The following is a 21,515-nucleotide window of genomic DNA, read 5'->3' as shown; positions in this document are numbered from 1 at the left end:
GAGGCATGAGTCAACAATAGAAATGTAAGCATTTGTTTAAAATATGGAAAGGTCACAAAGGAATGATAATTAACTTATCACAAGAGAAGCTGCCAATTCATGAGCAGCAGAAAGCGGAACCAGCAAGAAGTGAGCCACGTTACTGCCAGGAGCCCCCAGGAGGCTGCAGACTTGAGGACAGCGGCAGCGGAGATGGGGGCCCTGCGGCAAGCCAAAGGGTGAGGGCAGGCGAACAAGATGCCGGCGGGTGCTCTGGTGCTTGGGTCTTCTGACCTCTGCACCACCCCTGCACAGCTAGGCAACAGCTCACCTGGGCAGGAGCCTGGGCGCTCCTTCTATGGAGGAATTGAGGATAAGAGGCTGAGCAGAAGGCAGGGAGGCTTGGGTCTGAAAACAGAGGAATTCAGTGAAAGTCCAAGCACTGAGGGGTAGGAGTGTGAGCCCAATTGCTCTCCCTGCACCTCGGTCTCTCTTCTACCCCATCTGCTCACAATTAGACAAGAGGTTGAAGAACTTATTGGATAAACCAGACAGTACCGGGGATATTCATATTTGAGGGATCTCAACAAAATGGCTAGCTAGACCATCCTGTCACCCCAAATGAAACTCTATATATGGAGTTTCCAATGAAAGACAACACAAAAAGAAAAGAAGTCATCAGTGGACACAAAGATAATGAAGAGAAAAGAATAAAACCATGAAATGCAATAATTAGGTATTCCCATCTTTCCTACCTTATGAGAAGAAATCAGTAATCGGCCCATTGCATGGGTGTGGGTGGGGTGCTTGGGCAGGAATCTGTGTGCCTACACTGGAGGCACTCCAGGATGCAGAGTACGGAGGTAGCGTGGTTGGGGGATCAGGCGCATGGAACAAACCATTGACTGAACAAATAAGCAAATCCTTTGAGGACTTTCTCACAGCTGTGGAATGGTGACAGGCTAGAAAGACCCAGAGGGGTAGGGTTGGAATTGAACGATGAGTATGAAATCATTTGTTTTTTAGATACTTTATTGAGGCATACTTTACACACAATTAAGTGGATCTATTTTAAGAGTACAGCAAGTGAGTTATGACCACAACACCTATCAAGATATAGATCATTTCCATCACTCAAAAAATTATCGTGGTGTCTGCTTAACAGTGACTTTATGCCCCCTCCCCCTCTGCCCTATGCAAACACTAATAATACTACTATAAATTTCTGTTACTATAGATTAGTTTTGTGTGTTCCACAATTTCATATGAATGTGGTCATGCAGAATGTACCTTTTGTCTAGCTTCTTGCACTTACCACGTTTTTGTAATTTATTCATATTAAAGCCTGTGTCAGCAGTTCATTTATTGTTGAGTGGTATTCCATTGTGTGGATATGCCATAATTTTTTATCCATTCAATTGTTGGCTGACATTTGGGTTGTTTTTAGTTTTCCCTTTTTTTTTTAAGTAGCTCTGGACATGTGTGTATGTATGTTTGTGTGAACAGATGCTTTCATTCTCTTTGGAGAATACCTGGAAATATTTACTTATTTTACCACATAGAAGTACATGTTTTAGTTTATATGGCACTAAAAATTGTTATTCTATTTTATTTTCACACCAGCAGTATACAAGCTTTCTAGCTGATCAACATCTTCACCTCACTTGGGTATTTTATTTTTAATCTTTTTAGCAGGTGTATTGTGGTATCTCCTTGTTTCAATATGTTTCTCTGGTAACTAACGTTGAACATCTCCTAATGTGCTTGCTGAGCCTTTGTGTATCTGTTGTGAAGAATCTGTTCAGACCATTTGCCCATTTATTATTTGGGCCATTTGTCTTATTAAATATAAGAGGCCTTTATATGCTCTGGATAGAAGTCCTTTGTCAGAAATATTCATTATGAACATTCTATTCAGTTCTGTGGTTTGCCTTTTCATTTTCTTAATGGTTCCTTTCAAGGAACAGAAGTTTTTAATTTTGATGAGGTTTAGAGTATCATTTTTTTTTTTTTTTTTTGAGAGGGCATCTCTCATATTTATTGATCAAATGGTTGTTAACAACAATAAAATTCAGTATAGGGGGGTCAATGCTCAATGTACAATCATTAATCCATCTCAAGCCTAATTCTCGTCAGTCTCCAATCTTCTGAAGCATAACGAACAAGTTCTTACATGGTGAACGAATTCTTACAGAGTGAATAAATTCTTACATGGTGAACAGTACAAGGGCATTCATCACAGAAACTTTCGGTTTTGATCATGCAATATGACCTATAAACCATCAGGTCAAATATGAATATTCATTTGATTTTTGTACTTGATTTATATGTTGATCCCACATTTCTCCTATTATTATTATTATTTTTATTTTTAATAAAATGCTGAAGTGGTAGGTAGATGCAAGATAAAGGTAGAAAACATAGTTTAGTGCTGTAAGAAGGCAAATGTAGATGATCAGATGATCAGGTGTGTGCCTATGGACTAAGTATTAATCCAGGCTAGACAAGGGCAGCAAGACATCCACGGATGCAGAAGATTTCTCTCAAAGCAGGGGGGGTGAGGTTCTGAGCCTCACCTCTGTTGATCCCCAAATTCTCACCTGATGGTCCCCCTGCGACTGTGCCTGTCTTAGGTTGTTCCTCCCTTGAGGAATCTTACCCGTCTCTGGCTAACCAGTCATCTTCCGGGGCCATACAGGGAAATGTAAAGTTGGTAAGTGAGAGAGAAGCCATATTGTTTGAAAAGGTTAGCTTTTTACTTCTTTGCAGATTTATGCCCTGTGGCTTCTATGCCCAGCACTTGTCTCGAGGTATCTTTACCACCTGGAGGAATTATGATACTCGGTAAATTCGATATGAGGCACGAATTCTATTTAAGGTTTGTAATTAGGAAGGAAGAAGAAAAGCTATAGATGTAGCATATGAAGGAACTTGGGAGGATTGATTATTTCTTTGACATATCTTCTTGTATAGTACCTTAAGTATGTATAGGTTTTAAACTACTAACTAATTTGCACACACATATTAACATAATAGGAATACGGTGACATAAACAAAGCAAATCTATAATTACCAGCTATCTCCAGTGAAGCCAAGAAAACCATTTAGGCACCCTAGGCATTTGTGAAAATTTATCTATGATATGATGGATATTTTCCAACTGTACTTGAACCATCAGACAAATTAAAGCAGCCCATTTCTGGGATCTGTTCACATCCCATATGTTCTTTTAACCATAGATAGTCTATAGTCATGAGATTTTGGGGTGCTACAACTTGCACTCCTCCCAACTCCTGGTTGAGTTCCAACAGTACAGATCCGGTCAAATTCGTTGTCTCACTGTATACACATGCCAGCCTAGACATCTCCCTCCTCATTCCTATGGCAAGTCCAGGAGACGGTGGGCTGGATGCAGCCACAACCGCAGCATCGTCCGGATCCCTGTGGAGGCTTTTTGATGATCATCCCCCGGCACGAGTCCTCCAGAGAGTGCTGATGCCGGAAGCTCCTCCTCATATCGTATCTTAGTTCATTTTCTGGGTATCCAAGCTAGGCCTTGATCTTCTGCGTAGAAACAAACAGACCCTTTGCCCACACTTTGACATGCCCTCTATACCACTGTGCAGAACTCATTGGAGGTCAGCACACAGTAACTGCTTTTTTTTTTTTTTTTTTTTAATTAAGAGAAAGGAATATTATCAGAAAAGAGTACCTCCATAGCTGATCATCTGACACCCTTTAAGTGATCAACATTAAGGATATTTAAAGCATGCGTTGATCTTTGATTTACCAATAGTTTTATCCTGTTAAGGAGTAATCCCCCTTTTCTTTCTTTCTTTCTTTTTTTTTTTAAATTTTTAATCTACACTTACCTGAAGAATACTATGTTTACTATGCTCTCCCCTATATCAGGTCCCCCCTAACAACCACATTACGGTTACTGTCCATCAGCTTAGCAAAATGTGGTAGAGTCACTACTTGTCCTCTCTGTGTTGTGCAGCCCACCCTCCCCTTTCTCCCTCCTCCCATGCATGCTAATCTTAATACCCCCCTTCTTCTTCCCCCCCCTTATCCCTCCCTGCCCACCCATCCTCCCCAGTTCCTTTCCCTTTGGTACCTGTTAGTCCATTTTTGGGTTCTGTAATTCTGCTGCTGTTTTGTTCCTTCAGTTTTTCCTTTGTTCCTATACTCCTCAGATGAGTGAAATCATTTGGTATTTCTCTTTCTCCGCTTGGCTTATTTCACTGAGCATAATACTCTCCAGCTCCATCCATGTTGCTGCAAATGGTTGGATTTTTCCACTTCTTATGGCTGAGTAGTATTCCATTGTGTATATGTACCACATCTTCTTTATCCATTCATCTACAGATGGACATTTAGGTTGCTTCCAATTCTTGGCTATTGTAAATAGTGCTGCGATAAACATAGGAGTGCATCTGTCTTTCTCAAACTTGATTGCTGCGTTCTTAGGGTAAATTCCTAGGAGTGGAATTCCTGGGTCAAATGGTAGGTCTGTTTTGAGCATTTTGATGCACCTCCATACTGCTTTCCACAATGGTTGAACTAATTTACATTCCCACCAGCAGTGTAGGAGGGTTCCCTTTTCTCCACAGCCACGCCAACATTTGTTGTTGTTTGTCTTTTGGATGGCAGCTATCCTTACTGGTGTGAGGTGATACCTCATTGTAGTTTTAATTTGCATTTCTCTGATAATTAGCGATGTGGAGCATCTTTTCATGTGTCTCTTGGCCATCTGTATTTCTTTTTTGGAGAACTGTCTGTTCAGTTCCTCTGCCCATTTTTTAATTGGGTTATTTGTTTTTTGTTTGTTGAGGCGTGTGAGCTCTTTATATATTCTGGACGTCAAGCCTTTATCAGATCTGTCATTTTCAAATATATTCTCCCATACTGTAGGGTTCCTTTTTGTTCTATTGATGGTGTCTTTCGCTGTACAGAAGCTTTTCAGCTTAATGTAGTCCCACTTGCTCATTTTTGCTGTTGTTTTCCTTGCCCGGGGAGATATGTTCAAGAAGAGATCACTCATGTTTATGTCTAAGAGGTTTTTGCCTATGTTTTTTTCCAAGAGTTTAATGGTTTCGTGACTTACATTCAGGTCTTTGATCCATTTTGAGTTTACCTTTGTATATGGGGTTAGACAATGGTCCAGTTTCATTCTCCTACATGTAGCTGTCCAGTTTTGCCAGCACCATCTGTTGAAGAGACTGTCATTTTGCCATTGTATGTCCATGGCTCCTTTATCAAATATTAATTGACCATATATGTTTGGGTTAATTTCTGGGGTCTCTAATCTGTTCCACTGGTCTGTGGCTCTGTTCTTGTGCCAGTACCAAATTGTCTTGATTACTATGGCTTTGTAGTAGAGCTTGAAGTTGGGGAGTGAGATCCCCCCTACTTTATTCTTCTTTTTCAGGATTGCTTTGGCTATTCGGGGTCTTTGGTGTTTCCATATGAATTTTTGAATTATTTGTTCCAATTCATTGAAGAATGTTGCTGGTAATTTGAGAGGGATTGCATCAAATTTGTATATTGCTTTCGGCAGGATGGCCATTTTGACGATATTAATTCTTCCTAGCCATGAGCATGGGATGAGTTTCCATTTATTAGTGTCCCCTTTAATTTCTCTTAAGAGTGACTTGTAGTTTTCAGAGTATAAGTCTTTCACTTCTTTGGTTAGGTTTATTCCTAGGTATTTTATTCTTTTTGATGCAACGGTGAATGGAATTGTTTTCCTGATTTCTCTTTCTATTGATTCGTTGTTAGTGTATAGGAAAGCTACAGATTTCTGTGTGTTAATTTTGTATCCTGCAACTTTGCTGTATTCCGATATCAGTTCTAGTAGTTTTGGAGTGGAGTCTTTAGGGTTTTTTATGTACAGTATCATATCATCTGCAAATAGTGACAGTTTAACTTCTTCTTTACCAATCTGGATTCCTTGTATTTCTTTGTTTTGTCTGATTGCCGTGGCTAGGACCTCCAGTACTATGTTAAATAACAGTGGGGAGAGTGGGCATCCCTGTCTGGTTCCCGATCTCAGTGGAAATGCTTTCAGCTTCTCGCTGTTCAGTATAATGCTGGCTGTGGGTTTATCATATATGGCCTTTATTATGTTGAGGTACTTGCCCTCTATTCCCATTTTGCTGAGAGTTTTTATCATGAATGGATGTTGAATTTTGTCAAATGCTTTTTCAGCATCTATGGAGATGATCATGTGGTTTTTGTCTTTCTTTTTGTTGATGTGGTGGATGATGTTGATGGATTTTCGAATGTTGTACCATCCTTGCATCCCTGGGATGAACCCCACTTGGTCATGGTGTATGATCCTTTTGATATACTGTTGAATTCTGTTTGCTAATATTTTATTGAGTATTTTTGCATCTACATTCATCAGGGATATTGGTCTGTAATTTTCTTTTTTGGTGGGGTCTTTTCCTGGTTTTGGTATTAGGGTGATGTTGGCTTCATAGAATGAGTTTGGGAGTATTCCCTCTTCTTCTATTTTGTGGAACACTTTAAGGAGAATGGGTATTATGTCTTCTCTGTGTGTCTGATAAAATTCCGAGGTAAATCCGTCCGGCCCCGGGGTTTTGTTCTTGGGTAGTTTTTTGATTACTGTTTCAATTTCTTTGCTTGTAATTGGTTTGTTTAACTTTTGTGTTTCTTCCTTGGTCAGTCTTGGGAGGTTGTATTTTTCTAGGAAGTTGTCCATTTCTTCTAGGTTTTCCAGCTTGTTGGCATATAGGTTTTCATAGTAGTCTTTAATAATTCTTTGTATTTCTGTGGAGTCTGTCATGATTTTTCCATTCTCATTTCTGATTATGTTGATTTGTGTTGACTCTCTTTTTCTCTTAATAAGTTGGGCTAGAGGCTTATCTATTTTGTTTATTTTCTCAAAGAACCAGCTCTTGGTTTCATTGATTTTTGCTATTGTTTTATTCTTCTCAATTTTGTTTATTTCTTCTCTGATCTTTATTATGTCCCTCCTTCTGCTGACTTTAGGCCTCATTTGTTCTTCTTTTTCCAGTTTTAATAATTGTGATGTTAGACTATTCATTTGGGATTGTTCTTCCTTCTTCAAGTGTGCCTGGATTGCTATATACTTTCCTCTTAAGACTGCTTTCGCTGCATCCCACAGAAGTTGGGGCTTAGTGTTGTTGTTGTCATTTGTTTCTATATATTCCTTGATCTCTATTTTGATTTGTTCATTGATCCATTGATTATTTAGTAGCATGTTGTTAAGCCTCCATGTGTTTGTGAGCCTTTTTGTTTTCTTTGTAGAATTTATTTCTACTTTCATACCTTTGTGGTCTGAAAAATTGGTTGGTAGAATTTCAATATTGTGGAATTTACTGAGGCTCTTTTTGTGAGCTAGTATGTGGTCTATTCTGGAGAATGTTCCATGTGCACTTGAGAAGAATGTATATCCTGTTGCTTTTGGATGTAAAGTTCTATAGATGTCTATTAGGTCCATCTGTTCTAGTGTGTTGTTCAGTGCCTGTGTGTCTTTACTTATTTTCTGCCCGGTGGATCTATCCTTTGGGGTGAGTGGTGTGTTGAAGTCTCCTACAATGAATGCATTGCAGTCTATTTCCCTCTTTAGTTCTGTTAGTATTTGCTTCACATATGCTGGTGCTCCTGTATTGGGTGCATATATATTTAGAATGGTTATATCCTCTTGCTGGACTAAGCCCTTTATCATTATGTAGTGGCCTTCTTTATCTCTTGTTACTTTCTTTGTTTTGAAGTCTATTTTGTCTGATATTAGTACTGCAACCCCTGCTTTCTTCTCACTGTTGTTTGCCTGAAATATGTTTTTCCATCCCTTGACTTTTAGTCTATGCTTATCTTTGGGTTTAAGGTGAGTTTCTTGTAAGCAGCATATAGATGGGTCTTGCTTTTTTATCCATTCTATTACTCTATGTCTTTTGATTGGTGCATTAAGTCCATTTACATTTAGGGTGACTATTGAAAGATATGTACTTATTGCCATTGCAGGCTTTAGATTCGTGGTTACCAAAGGTTCAAGGTTAGCTTCTTTAGTATCTTACTGCCTAACTTAGCTCGCTTATTGAGCTGTTATATACACTGTCTGGAGAGTCTTTTCTTCTCTCCCTTCTTATTCCTCCTCCTCCATTCTTCATATGTTGTGTGTTTTGTTCTGTGCTCTTTTTAGGGGTGCTCCCATCTAGAGCAGTCCCTGTAGGATGCCCTGTAGAGGTGGTTTGTGGGAAGCAAATTCCCTCAGCTTTTGCTTGTCTGGGAATTGTTTGATCCCACCATCATATTTAAATGATAGTCGTGCTGGATACAGTATCCTTGGTTCAAGGCCCTTCTGTTTCATTGCATTAAGTATATCATGCCATTCTCTTCTGGCCTGTAGGGTTTCTGTTGAGAAGTCTGATGTTAGCCTGATTGGTTTTCCTTTATAGGTGACCTTTTTCTCTCTAGCTGCCTTTAAAACTCTTTCCTTGTCCTTGATCCTTGCCATTTTAATTATTATGTGTCTTGGTGTTGTCCTCCTTGGATCCTTTCTATTGGGGGTTCTGTATAATTCCATGGTCTGTTCGATTATTTCCTCCCCCAGTTTGGGGAAGTTTTCAGCAATTATTTCTTCAAAGACACTTTCTATCCCTTTTCCTCTTTCTTCCTCTTCTGGTATCCCTATAATACGAATGTTTTTCCTTTTGTATTGGTCACATATTTCTCTTAGTGTTGTTTCATTCCTGGAGATCCTTTTATCTCTCTCTATGTCAGCTTCTATACGTTCCTGTTCTCTGGCTTCTATTCCTTCAATGGCCTCTTGCATCTTATCCATTCTGCTTATAAATCCTTCCAGGGATTGTTTCACTTCTGTGATCTCTTTCCTGACATCTGTGATCTCCTTCCGGACTTCATCCCACTGCTCTTGCATTTTTCTCTGCATCTCATCCCATTGCTCTTGCATTTTTTTCTGCATCTCTGTCAGCATGTTCATGATTTTTATTTTGAATTCTTTTTCAGGAGGACTAGTTAGGTCTGTCTCCTTCTCAGGTGTTGTCTCTGTGATCTTTGTCTGCCTGTAGTTTTGCCTTTTCATGGTGATAGAGATAGTTTGCAGAGCTGGTACAAGTGACCGCTGGAAGAGCTTCCCTTCTTGTTGGTTTGTAGCCTTTTCCTGGGAGAATAGCGACCTCTAGTGGCTTGTGCTGGGCAGCTGTGCGCAGACAGGGCTTCTGCTTCCTGCCCAGTTGCTTTGGGGTTTATCTCCGCTGTTGCTGTGGGCTTGGCCTGGCTGGGGCTGTTCCTCCAAAATGGTGGAGCCCCGTTGGAGGGGGAGCAGCCAGGAGACTATTTATCTCCGTAAGGGGCCTCTGTGCTCCCTGCTGCCCAGGGGGTTAGAGTGCCCAGAGATCCCCAGATTCCCTGCTTCTGGTCTAAGTGACCTGTCCTGCCCCTTTAAGATTTCCAAAAAGCACTCTCCAAACCAAAACAACAACAGCAACAATGAGAGAGGGAACAGAAAGAAACAGAAAAAAAAAAGGAAAAAAAAGGAAAAAACAAGCGATTTTTTTTTTTTTTTTTTTTGTCCTCAGGTGCCGGTCCCAGGCACCCGCGCACTGGTCCTGCTGCCCTGTCTCCCTAGCACCAGGGTCCCTGTCCTTTCAAGGCTTCCAAAAAGCACCCACCCACCGGTCCCGCAGGGAAGGAACGCTCAATATTCTTTGTCCTCAGGCACTGGTCCCACGCACCCGCTCACCAGTCCCGCCGCCCTGCCTCCCTAGCACCGGGGTCCCTGTCCCTTCAAGGCTTCCAAAAAGCACTCGGCAAAAAGAGAGAAAAAAAAGGGGAAAAACGCGCGATTTCTTCCGTCCTCAGGTGCTGGTCTCAGGCACCCACCCACCGGTCCCACAGGGAAAAATGCGGGATATTCTTTGTCCTCAGGTGCCGGTCCCAGGCACCCGCTCACCAGTCCCGCCGCCCTGCCTCCCTAGCACCGGGGTCTCTGTCCCTTTTAGGCTTCCAAAAAGCACTCGCAGAAAAGAGAAAAAAAAAAGGGGAAAAACGCGCGATTTCCTCTGTCCTCAAGTGCCGGTCTCAGGCACCCGCCCACCGGTCCCGCAGGGAAAAACGGGGGATATTCTTTGTCCTCAGGCGCCGGTCCCAGCCACCCGCTCACCAGTCCCGCCACCGTGCCTCCCTAGCACTGGGGTCCCCGTCCCTTCAAGGCTTCCAAAAAGCGCTTGCCAAAAAGAGAAAAAAAAAAAGGGGAAAAACGCGCGACCTCCTCCGTCCTCAGGCACCGGTCTCAGGCACCCACCCCCAGGTCTCGCAGGGAGAAACGTGGGATATTCTTTGTCCTCCGGCGCCGTTCCCAGGCACCTCCTCACCGGTCCCGCCACCCTGCCTCCCCAGCAACAGGGGCCCGTCCCTCTAAGGCTTCCAAAAAGCGCTCGCCAAAAAAAAAAAAAAAAAAACCGCTCCGGTTTCTCTTCACCCGCCGGGAGCCGGGGGGAGGGGCGCTCGGGTCCCGCCGGGCTGGGGCTTGTATCTTACCCCCTTCACAAGGCGCTGGGTTCTTGCAGGTGTGGATGTGGTCTGGATGTTGTCCTGTGTCCTGTGGTCTCTATTTTAGGAAGATTTTTCTTTGTTATATTTTCATAGCTCTATGTGTTTTTGGGAGGAGATTTCCACTGCTCTACTCACGCCGCCATCTTGGCCTAGAGTATCATTTTTAAGTGAAATTGTATTTAAAAATATATACGTAAGTATACAAATAGTTATAGGTATATGTGTGTACGTAGGTATTGTAAACACATAAATGTATTTCTTTCCTACTCCTGTTTGCTGGACTAGATAGCTTAGGAACCCTGATGCGGTGATGGCAGTGAGCTCACTGAGAGCCCAGATTTGGTTTTTAAATACTCTAATCCACTAAGAATAGGGCTTCCTGAAGAAATGGCTAATTCTAGGGTAAGATTTTTTTTTATAAGTATAAGAGTCTGTAACATCTTTTATACCAGAAAATAAGAAAATACTAAAAAAAAATAGTGGGGACATAATAAGAGGATACAATGTGATCCATCCATGTTGCAATGAGTTACATGTTACAGGCTACAGTGAGTTACTCTCATTGGCCAAACAAAAACAAAAATGAAAGCAATATTACAATCCATTGAATAAAATGTGGGCCCATGAGCCTCATACTGACCAAATGACCAATAAAATAAATGGGAGATGTATAAGCTCTTTTTAGCAGAAGGATGACAGCTCATTAATGTAGAAGAAATGATGGGAATAGAAACTTGTCATTTGGCTACCATTGTAACTGTGACTAATTTAGGAAAGAATCATCAGTTGAGGCTAAATTTGGTGAATAAATTTCGGAGGAGAATCCAAATGTTTTGACATCAGAAAATCTACAAAAATCTAACAAATTACAAAGGGAAAATTGATGGTGGGGAAATGTGGTAGACACTTACATGATCAGAAGACCAAGGGTAAGACACTGCCAGTGGTGAGCTGGGCCCGTGGCAGGCACCCTGATGCACTGAGAGGAGCTCGTGATCAGACATATGCAAATTAAAAAGATATAATTTTAAACTGTCAAATGACTGAAGTTTATCCATTTTATACATACACATAGAGACACACAGAAGCAGTGAGATGTTAAAAATTCTTAAGGTGGAAAAATTAATTGGACCAATCTTTTATAATAAGCAATGATTATCTTTTTATTTTTCCATTTAGAGTCGATAACAATTCTACAATATTAATGTTATGCCCAATTTATAGATGAAAAAATAATTCAGAGAATTAAACATCTTGCCTAAAGTCGCACAGCTAGCGAGTGGTAGAGCAAGACTTACTCTATCTGTCTGAGCATTCATCTGTACTGACTTGAGTCTAAAAGATATTTCTAATTTTTTATTCAGTAAGTGCATTTCTAGGAATTAGAGAAATCATCCCAAATAAAGAAAAAACAACTTGAGCACTGTGGCTGCTACTCTATGCTAACCACTGGGGGACAGCGTGAGCTCTCCTCGCGTGGGTGCTCATGCCCAGTGATTCTCAGTAAGGAATGTCAGTATAGGTACAAGGAGTCCAGAATGATTTTTGGGAAAAAACTATTCCTTAGCTAACTGTGTTGTTAAAGATCCATCTATAAGCTATTTGTTAAGAAAGAGGGAAGGACAAATCAAAACTAGATATCTCTTAAAATGAAAAATTAAGCCATCTGGAGAGGAAGATAGCTAAGTCCATGGGGTTCCTAGCCAAGGTTCTTGGGCGTGCTCACATGGACACCTTGCAGAGGAGGAAAGGCAGCGAAGATGGGATTAGTCAGCACAGACGCCTTAGGAACTGAGGCTGCTGAAAAGCTTTTTTGCTATTTTTTTGTTTTGTCTTGATTTTTGCTATATTTGTTACCTTATTACCTCAAGTCCTCTGTTTGACATTCTTCATTAAATTATGATTCAAACCATGCCTGGAAACAATTCACATTCAGAAGAGAGAAGATACAGTTTCAAGGGGAAAGAACCCAGGAGACCCAAGAGAGCAGGAGGAACCTTGAGGGAGGGGCCGGTACAGAAAGGGAGGGAGGGACGGAGGAGGGACAGCGGAGAAGGAAGAAGCGCACGAGACATCAGAAGAAAAGAGCAGAGCGACAGAAGTCAGACAGTGGAAGCGCTGTGACTGAGTATCTTACAGTACATGCTAAGGTTAATGACGGTGGCATTCCATGAGCAAACGAGGAAAATCTGCTTTTCTAAAGCCATGAAAACATATTTTTCAACAAAACATGTATTTCATGAAAAGCATAAAGAAAGTGACCAACATATTATGTCCAGCTACTCACTATGAAATAAGCATAATGAGCATTTATGTGTTCTCTTTACGCAGCAAATTGATTGAGCACCTACTGTGAGAAGCTACTGGGACTTCAGTAAAATGAAACAAGACATAGTCCTTCCCCTAAGGACTTCCCATCTAGTGGAGGAGGCAGAGAAGCAAGCAATAAAAGGGCACAAGAATTTGAGTCCTGACATGTGCTGCTGTGCTAGATGGTGGTTGTGTGATTGAAGCCACTGAGCTGAGAGCATACTGCTGGCATAGTCACCAGTGAGTGCAAAAGCCCTTAGGCTGGGAAGGGCTCGATATGATCTAGAACTTGTACTGGTCCTGTATGGCTTTAACACACTGATCAAAGTGGACAATGTCTGGACATGTGGCTTAACGAGTAGGAAGGGCCAGATCAGTTAGTGCTTTCAAAGCATTAGAAGGAAATTTGGATTTTATCTTATTTCAAGAGAGGGTATTGAAGATGGTAAGCAGGAGAGATATATAATATGCTTTGCATTTTCAAAGGATAATTGTTACTGTGTAAAGAATGCCTTGTGCAGTGGCAGGAAGCTGGAAGCCAAAAGACTTTACATTTGTTTAATGTATTTTGTCAGTCCCCAACTAGAATAAAGCCTCACAGAGGTTAAGAAAGGCACAGATCACATATTTTCATTTAACTAATTAATGCTTTTAAGACAAAATAATAACAATCTCTTTGTTAGAGATAAGATAATTATAGGATAATAGCGTATTATTTATAGGGCTCTATAGGCAGCCTGCTCCAGCAACAGGACACCGACTTAAGGTCATACAATACATTTTTAATTGATGTAGTGATTCTGTATCTGTCTATGTTTAAATGTGGAAATAAAGCTAAATGTATGTATTTAAGATACATTATAACTATGAGGCTCAAACCATTTTCCCTCTTCTCATCCAGGCATCTAACTACAGAGGTGGCTTTGAAGATGGAGAGATGTGAACAGAATTCAGATGTTTTTGAGAGGAAGAAGAATTAGGAATGACTCCATTTCTCACTTGAGTAACTTGGCAGGGGGCTGGGTGCTGATGCAACTTGTGATGGATTAGGAGAAGAACATGCAGTATTCCGTTTTGAATACAATAGATTTGAGATGCCTGGGTTCTTATCTTAAGCCTGCCCGTAGTCGTGTGGAAGTTGTACCTTTTCTCGTTTCAGTATTCTCATCTTCCGAATGACTCCTGTGGAAACAATGGTCTCTAAGTTCTTTGCATACATAAAAGCTTTTAAAAAAATAGTTCCTTAGATTTACTTTGAGCTTTACAATTTGCAAAGTGCTTTTTGCTTCCTTATAAAGAGTGAAGTACTCATGTCATGCTGGTGGCCTTTGGACTATGCTTTGAGCACACTTCTCTGTCACCTGGGCACTCTGTCAAATGCTTAGCCTTTGAGAGGTAAAGGGAGAAATGAATGGTTTTCTTTAAAAAAAAAAACCCAAAACCGATACACAATTTGTCCTTCTGAATCATATTTACTAGTGCCCTGAAGTTCTAATGCTGATTATTCTGTTAGAAGATGTCATTACCCCTCCTTCCTCTTGGTCCAGAGATATGAGAGATCATGTTGACTTTTGTCTCCTAATAAGAGAAAAAAGGAGGAGCTGTGACCCCAGTACTGTCCCAATCATCAGAGTGTGTGAAGGAATTAAGAACGTGATGAGCTGCCAGAGGGCAGGTGTGCTTCCGGGTACTGACAGGCTCCTTGTGAATGTGATGGATTCCTGGCAGGGAGAACTGTCAATAACCCTCACTTTGGAAATCTTTGGTCGTCTGCCTCTCCACCCTTGGCATCATATTCTATCAGCTGAGTCCGTGTTTCACAAAGGGTAATAACTACTTTTCATTTTCGCAGTGAAGTCCCTGCACATTTGTATTGTATTTCTGGTTAACATTTTAATAATGTGCTCTTTGGAAATTAAAATTTTCTGTACGTGTTGCACGATGTTCATTCTTGTACAGGTCAGTGCCAAAGAGAAATGACACAAAAGAGTATTTTTCTTGAAGGACAATAATGGCTTTCTTCTAGTAACTTCAGTTTCAATTTATTTTTTCTACCAATATTACCTACAGTGTAGCTCTATGCAGAAGAATATTCCTGTATTTAAAATACAGAATTCCTCATAGGATCACAGTGGACGTTGTAGTCTGCATCCTGGTGTAACGTACATCATTGCCTGTTGGTTTCCTTCCCTCAGATTTTCTGACTTGCTGCCTATTACTCTGATCTTTCTTCTTGCTCTCTTTGGGAGATTTATCTTCCTCTGTTTATCCCTTAAATATTGGCCTTTCTTAAGATCTGTTATCCTTATTTTCTTCTCACCAAACCTGCTCTCTGTAAATGACCTTTTTAATTATTATGACTCAAACTATCACCGAATGCATGTGATTTCCAAATCCATATTTTTGGCCTAGATATCTCTAATGAACTCTAAAACAATTTCTTCATTCCTTATTGGACACACCCACCTGTACATCCCATAGGCACATCAAAGCCATCAAGTTAAGAACTCTACTCTTTTTTAACTCTTGCTGTAAATATATTCTTCCCAGGTACTAAACTCAGTGTAAGTATAACTCTATTTATAGCCACATAAAACACAAACCCAGGAAGTGTCTGAGATTTGCTTTGTCCTCACCACACACCAAAAGTCACTAAATACTAGTGACTGTGTTTCCTGTACATGTAACATACATGTTCCCTCCTGCCCGTGCCCATGGCCACCCTCTTCCTCAGTCACTCATTGTTTCCCACATAAACATAACTCTTCAGGTAACTTGGCCTCCCCGCCCCCAAGCTTATTCTTTTAAAGTCTTCAATAGTAAACAAAACATAATGTTTATAGCAACATATTTAGCCATATCATCCTATTCTTAAAACAAGTCCAACATCTCCAACATGGTACCAAAGCTTGTCTCTGAGCCCTTTTCCAAGAGCATTCTTTCACCACGCCCTTCTTACACTGGCCTGGCCTGCCCTGTCCAGCTGATGTCTTCCTGAGGAGTGTTTAAGTATCCTGTTCATTGTGAAGCCCATCCCAACCTCCTTTCGGAATAATCTAGCACACCACCCTTTAGTCCCAGGGCATACCTTTCGGAATAATCTAGCACACCACCCTTTAGTCCCAGGGCATACCTTTCAGAATAATCTAGCACACCACCCTTTAGTTCCAGGGTATACTGTGCACATTTCTATCGCAGCCCCTAAATTGTTTGTTTGTGTGGCTCACTCTGTAGGGACGCTGTAAGATTCCTGAAGAACAAGGCAGTATCTCATTAACTTTCACTCCTTCAGTGTCTGGGACAATGCCCACATGGAGCAGACTGTAATAGATGCAGCTGAATGAGTTCATTAATAATGGAATGACAAATTATTGTCTACATATGGATGATTATGGATATGAAGTATCCAGATATGTACACTATATACCATATAGAAATTGAAAATCATCTTGGCAATATTTTATTGAATTCTCCAGTTTCAGGTGGACAAATTGATTTCATCTTGGGAAGTGCCCTAGTTACTTTTTAATGGCTATCCATAGCTTCTCAACTTGTCCTTACCACTCTTTCAGAGCTTTCAGTACAGCTATTCCTCAAGATTCTTTACTCTGCTCATGGAAATACACATGCTTTGAGTCCTTGACTTGTCTGAGAACCAAAAACCCTGGGCATAGTTCCTCCCCCACCCCCCGCGCCCCCGTTAACAGAGAACCACGCTGCTCGCACACTGACCCCTACACTCTTCAGCAGAGAACAAGTGTGTTCTGATGAGTGGGTTTGGGGCGTTTCTCCCCGAGACTTTGCCCAATGAGCAGATACACACACACACACATACATACACACATGTAGATGTACACACAAGCGCATGTAGGCCTGACACACAAAAGAGAGACAATCAGAAAATTTTTTTTTAATCCTGTTTACGTTTTATTTTGTGAATCTAAAAATAACACCTCGGTGTCCAAGGCATATCATATATAAAAAGGTTCCCTGAACTTCTCGAGTATATCATAGCAAAGATGTGAATTTGGCATCTGCTGGCCTCTATGCCCCAAGGCTTTTCATAGACATGTCTTCAAGGCCAGCTTTACTCTTGTTTCTGTCTTCCTTTCTTCCCAAACCCTCTATCACATCTCAGGCACTACATGAAGAGGATTCAGCATTTTTCTAGCACAGTGTGGAAAGGTTGTCAGAAGTGTTGTTGTTTTTTTTAACCTATCAACACTCAACTTATCTCGGGAGGAAAGGAAAAAGAACTTAATGCCAATTTTCAAGTAATTATGCTATAAAGATGATGCTCCGCCTCCTCCACCCTCCACCAAATCCCTCTGGGGCAAGACGGAGATCCAGGAACCCATCACCATCCAAATACCTGGGGAGTATGACTTACAGTGTGGTGCCCGGAGTATGTTTTTCTCACTACCACATAAGTTTTGTATGTATGGATCCAACTGGGTATTAAGTCCTCATCTATCCGCTCCTTTCCTTCTGAACATCCATCCCCAGGGCCCAGAGAAATGGAGATGAAGACAAACAACGCTGTCTCCCAGTGGAGTTGGTGTCCACGTCTGGTGTGCTCTTGTCCCCTCTTCCCAGAGACAGGGACCATCCGGGAGGGCTTGGGCGGAGATGAGCTCCCCATAAAACCTTTGCTGCTCATGCTCACAGTGAGCAGGCCCCAGCCCCTGAGTGGGGCTATGTCATGAGAACAGGGACGACTACTGACCTGCAAAGCCCCTCTTCCGGAGACTGTTGGAGGGAGCAAGAACTTCAGCTCTGACCTACAAATTCTGTCCTGACCTCTATACACTTCCCTCTAAATCTCATCCTTTCTCTGAGATAAGACCGGGCTGGTGCCACAGTGAGTAGAGGGCCTTTTGAAAATTGTGCTAGTTTTTAAAGAAGCTGGGGTCTGGAGGAAGGAAGGGCTCCAGAAACCGGCATACTGAAGGGAGGTACAGGGTCAACTTGTGGCAGGCAGACAGGTTTCTGGGCTTAAGGCAGGGTTGGAATTTACAGAGGCTGGGCTCATAAACTGCCCATTGAGAATAATCATGTATATCATGAATTTGTCATATAATAAGTAAATGTCATAGGGCCTGTGGAACAATTCTGTTTGTCCCTTTCTGCCACCCCTGTGGCCATATGGTTGGTGGAATGGCAGCCAGAGAAAATGAAAGAAGAGTTGAAAGACTTGATTAGATTCCAGGATATGCACTCTGTAATGTTATTCTTACTGCCTTTCACCCAACCATCCATCCATCCATCCATCCATCCATCCATCCATCCATCCATCCATCCAACAATGTATGGGGTACCGTCCAAGAGCAGTGGGCCCAGAACACCATCTCCTCACCAGAGAAGCCACCCTGTGAGAAAGTGAGGTGGGGCCAGAGTAGGAATACTATACAATTCACTCTTTACATAGTCACCTCTTGCCTTGACCATAATCTTACCTCTATGAATGCTGACCAGATCAGTGGTGTTCGGCTCGTGCCCAGAGGGAATCAGTCAGGATTTCCTGTGTAGCATCAGAAACTAAAACAGTGCCAACTTCATTCACTAAAACCCTAAAATTAGTGAACACCGAGGGCAACAGACCTCCTTGAAGTTGCATTTGTAAATCTCACTCCCTAATTCATTCATTTGTATATTTAGTCAATGATCATGTATTGAGCACCTGCTATGTGCGATACTCTGCACCAGTTATAAAATGAGAGCAAATCCAACGATAAAGAAAAAGTAGAAACAAAATTTGAAACTAAATAAATTAGAAAGTAAAATTCCTTGAGAAGATGGCTTTGGGAAAATAAACAATTAGTCATTTTGGAAAATAATTTGTTCATGGCTGCCATCATGATAGTAAAACTATGGATCTTGCAACCAAAGTTAAGTAAAATTCTGTAGACATGAAAATGGTACATGACACCCTATGCTCATGTCTTCTAGTTACCTGAGCAGATTTTCTTTCATCTTTACCGTGGATTAAAGGATTTGACATAATGACTCTGAAAAGGATTGCTAGCTGAGTCAGCACACAGCATATGCCTTACGCCGCCTCCTTCTGTGTAATAACTAATCTAGGTCTGCATTGCCTCCTCAGCACACAGCCCACTGCAGCAGCAGGACCGGTAAGGGCACTGTCGCCAGGGCATGACAGGAAATCAGACATGGGTCACAGAATTCATTCTCCTGGGCTTTGCACTCAGCCCAAAGATGCAGCTGTTCCTCTTTGGGCTCTTCTCCCTGCTCTACGCCCTCACCCTGCTGGGGAACGGGGCCATCCTGGGGCTCATCTGGCTGGACTCCCGGCTGCACACCCCCATGTACTTCTTCCTCTCTCACCTGGCCATTGTTGATATTTCATATGCTTCAAATAATGTCCCGAAGATGCTGGCCAACCTTCTGTATGGGGAGAAAACCATCTCCTTTGCCCCATGCATAATGCAGACCTTTTTATACATGGCTTTTGCTCACACTGAGTGTCTCATCTTAGTAATGATGTCCTATGATCGGTGTGTGGCCATCTGCCACCCCCTACATTACTCCGTCATCATGAGCTGGAGAGTGTGTATGGTCCTGGCCGTCACTTCCTGGGCATGTGGCTCCCTCCTGGCCCTGGTCCACGTGGGTCTCATCCTGAGGCTGCCCTTCTGTGGGCCTCATGAAATCAACCACTTCTTCTGTGAAATCCTGTCTGTCCTCAAGCTGGCCTGCGCTGACACCAGGCTCAACCAAGTTGTCATCTTTGCTGCTTCTGTGTTTATCTTAGTGGGGCCCCTCTGCTTGGTGCTGGTGTCCTACACGCGCATCCTGGGTGCCATCCTGAGAATCCAGTCCAGGGAGGGCCGCAGAAAGGCCTTCTCCACCTGCTCCTCCCACCTCTGTGTGGTGGGGCTCTTCTTCGGCAGCGCCATCGTCCTGTACATGGCCCCCAAATCCCGCCACCCTGAGGACCAGCAAAAGATCCTTTCCCTGTTTTACAGTCTTTTTAACCCTATGCTGAACCCACTGATCTACAGCCTGAGGAACGCAGAGGTCAAGGGTGCTTTGCAAAGAGCACTGTGGAAGGAGAGGCATATGTGAGGGATGCCAGGCAGAGTCTTGACGGTGGAAGATTTGTTCTCTATGAGATTGGGGAGATGGCAATAGAAATACCTTAAAATCTCACGTCTTAAATGTCTGATCATAAGAATCTATATTGATCAGATTCTGTTCCTAAGACGTGGGGTATTGGGAAGTCCCAGAGGGCACGTGCTGTGAGAGGAGGATCACGTGGTGGTGCAGTGCAGGGACAGAGAGCCATGAACACCTATGGCCAGTTCCCAGTACCACCAAAGATCCAGTTTCTTTTCCTTTGAGGCTTTATTCTCACTTATGTCCTCTTAAATTCCTCTATGACTTCCATCTCCCTTATTTACATATGCAAATAATCCCATAATGTATGTTGCTGTAAGAGTGTACTCTAACAAGACAGAAACAATACTGTCGTCGGTCAGGCAGCCCCCTACTGGGAAGTGCAGTGAGGACAAAGGCAGAGCTGACACCTGGCCTGACACTTAGAGTCCAAGGATGATGACGTTAATCCTGAAAAGAGTCGTATGAATCTGGGTCTAGTGACTTATCTGTGTCTGTGAAAAGCAAAGTTTAATTTCATGTGTTTTTTTTTCATATAAGAGAGGCAAACAAATACCAGGATCTTTGTTTCATTTTTAATTCTGTACCATTTGATTTGAAAGAGTTTGTGTTAGAATAAATATGAGAGTCAGTTGTTAGGAAGAGTTACCTTTTCCAGAGTTCAGGGTACAAAGCTGGCTGTAGGTAACAATGGACAGTTAGGATGATCGCATAAAATATTAGAGGAATAAGAAAATATCATAAAAGGGATGAAGCATTAAGGAAGGCTAATAGCTTGACATAACACTGTAGATTCACATTTAGAACCGATAACATGACCAAGTTTGATAACGACTTGTAGGAACCTCAGCAAAATTCCAGAGAGCTCCTGGATATAAATCACTTATTCTGTACCTAAGGATGTAAAACATTAACTTGTTTTCTTTTAGCACAAGTTCAGAACCTAAATGGCCAGTACAGTATGTTAACAGTCGTTTCTTTAATTCAGTAAGTATGGTACCTCTTGAATTCTTCTTTTCCTCTCTGCTCTTGATGTATCACGTGCCATTCAAATGTATGATATATGTGATAGTATATTATCACCCACTTTCTATAGATCTGTTTTTTCTCCCCAATTCTTTCTTCTGTCATTATCACTATCACTGCCACATCTTTCTTCTTCCATGAAATTAAGAAGCAAAGGGGAAAATTTTCCCTTCTACCTCTCTCCGAATGCACTGTTTTTCTCTCTGTTCTCAAAAAGCCTACTTGCTGACTATTCTACTCATTAGTTCATTTGGTCAAAACATTTTGTCTCTGGCCATTATCTTAATCCTCCCATCTCCACAGCAGCAAGACATTTCTAGCCCCTATCAATCCACAAACCTTGCTCGACAACTCCAACCCCCAGAAGAACAACTTGAAAAAAAACATTGACTCTAAACGTAACAATTAGCACTGTGGAATCATTGTGCCCTATTTTAAAGGTAGAAAGAAAAGCCATGCAATATTTTCATAAAAATGATGTTTTAACTCTACCTAGA

The 21,515-nt window shown here is 41.8% G+C and overlaps 1 protein-coding gene across 1 annotated transcript; it reads left to right on the top strand.

Moving 5' to 3' along the window:
- The first annotated feature begins 19,008 nt into the window (after nt 1-19,008).
- Nucleotides 19,009-19,941, top strand: LOC108395773 (olfactory receptor 2A5). The gene has a single exon (XM_037012421.2). The coding sequence runs from the start codon at nt 19,009-19,011 to the stop codon at nt 19,939-19,941; it is 933 nt and encodes a 310-aa protein (XP_036868316.2).
- The last annotated feature ends 1,574 nt before the right edge of the window (nt 19,942-21,515 follow it).

The sequence above is a fragment of the Manis javanica genome, chromosome 6 (assembly GCF_040802235.1).
Source record: "Manis javanica isolate MJ-LG chromosome 6, MJ_LKY, whole genome shotgun sequence".
Taxonomy (NCBI): Eukaryota; Metazoa; Chordata; class Mammalia; order Pholidota; family Manidae; genus Manis; species Manis javanica.
Note: the sequence above shows the minus strand (reverse complement) of the source record. Positions and strands in the feature narration are given on the sequence as shown.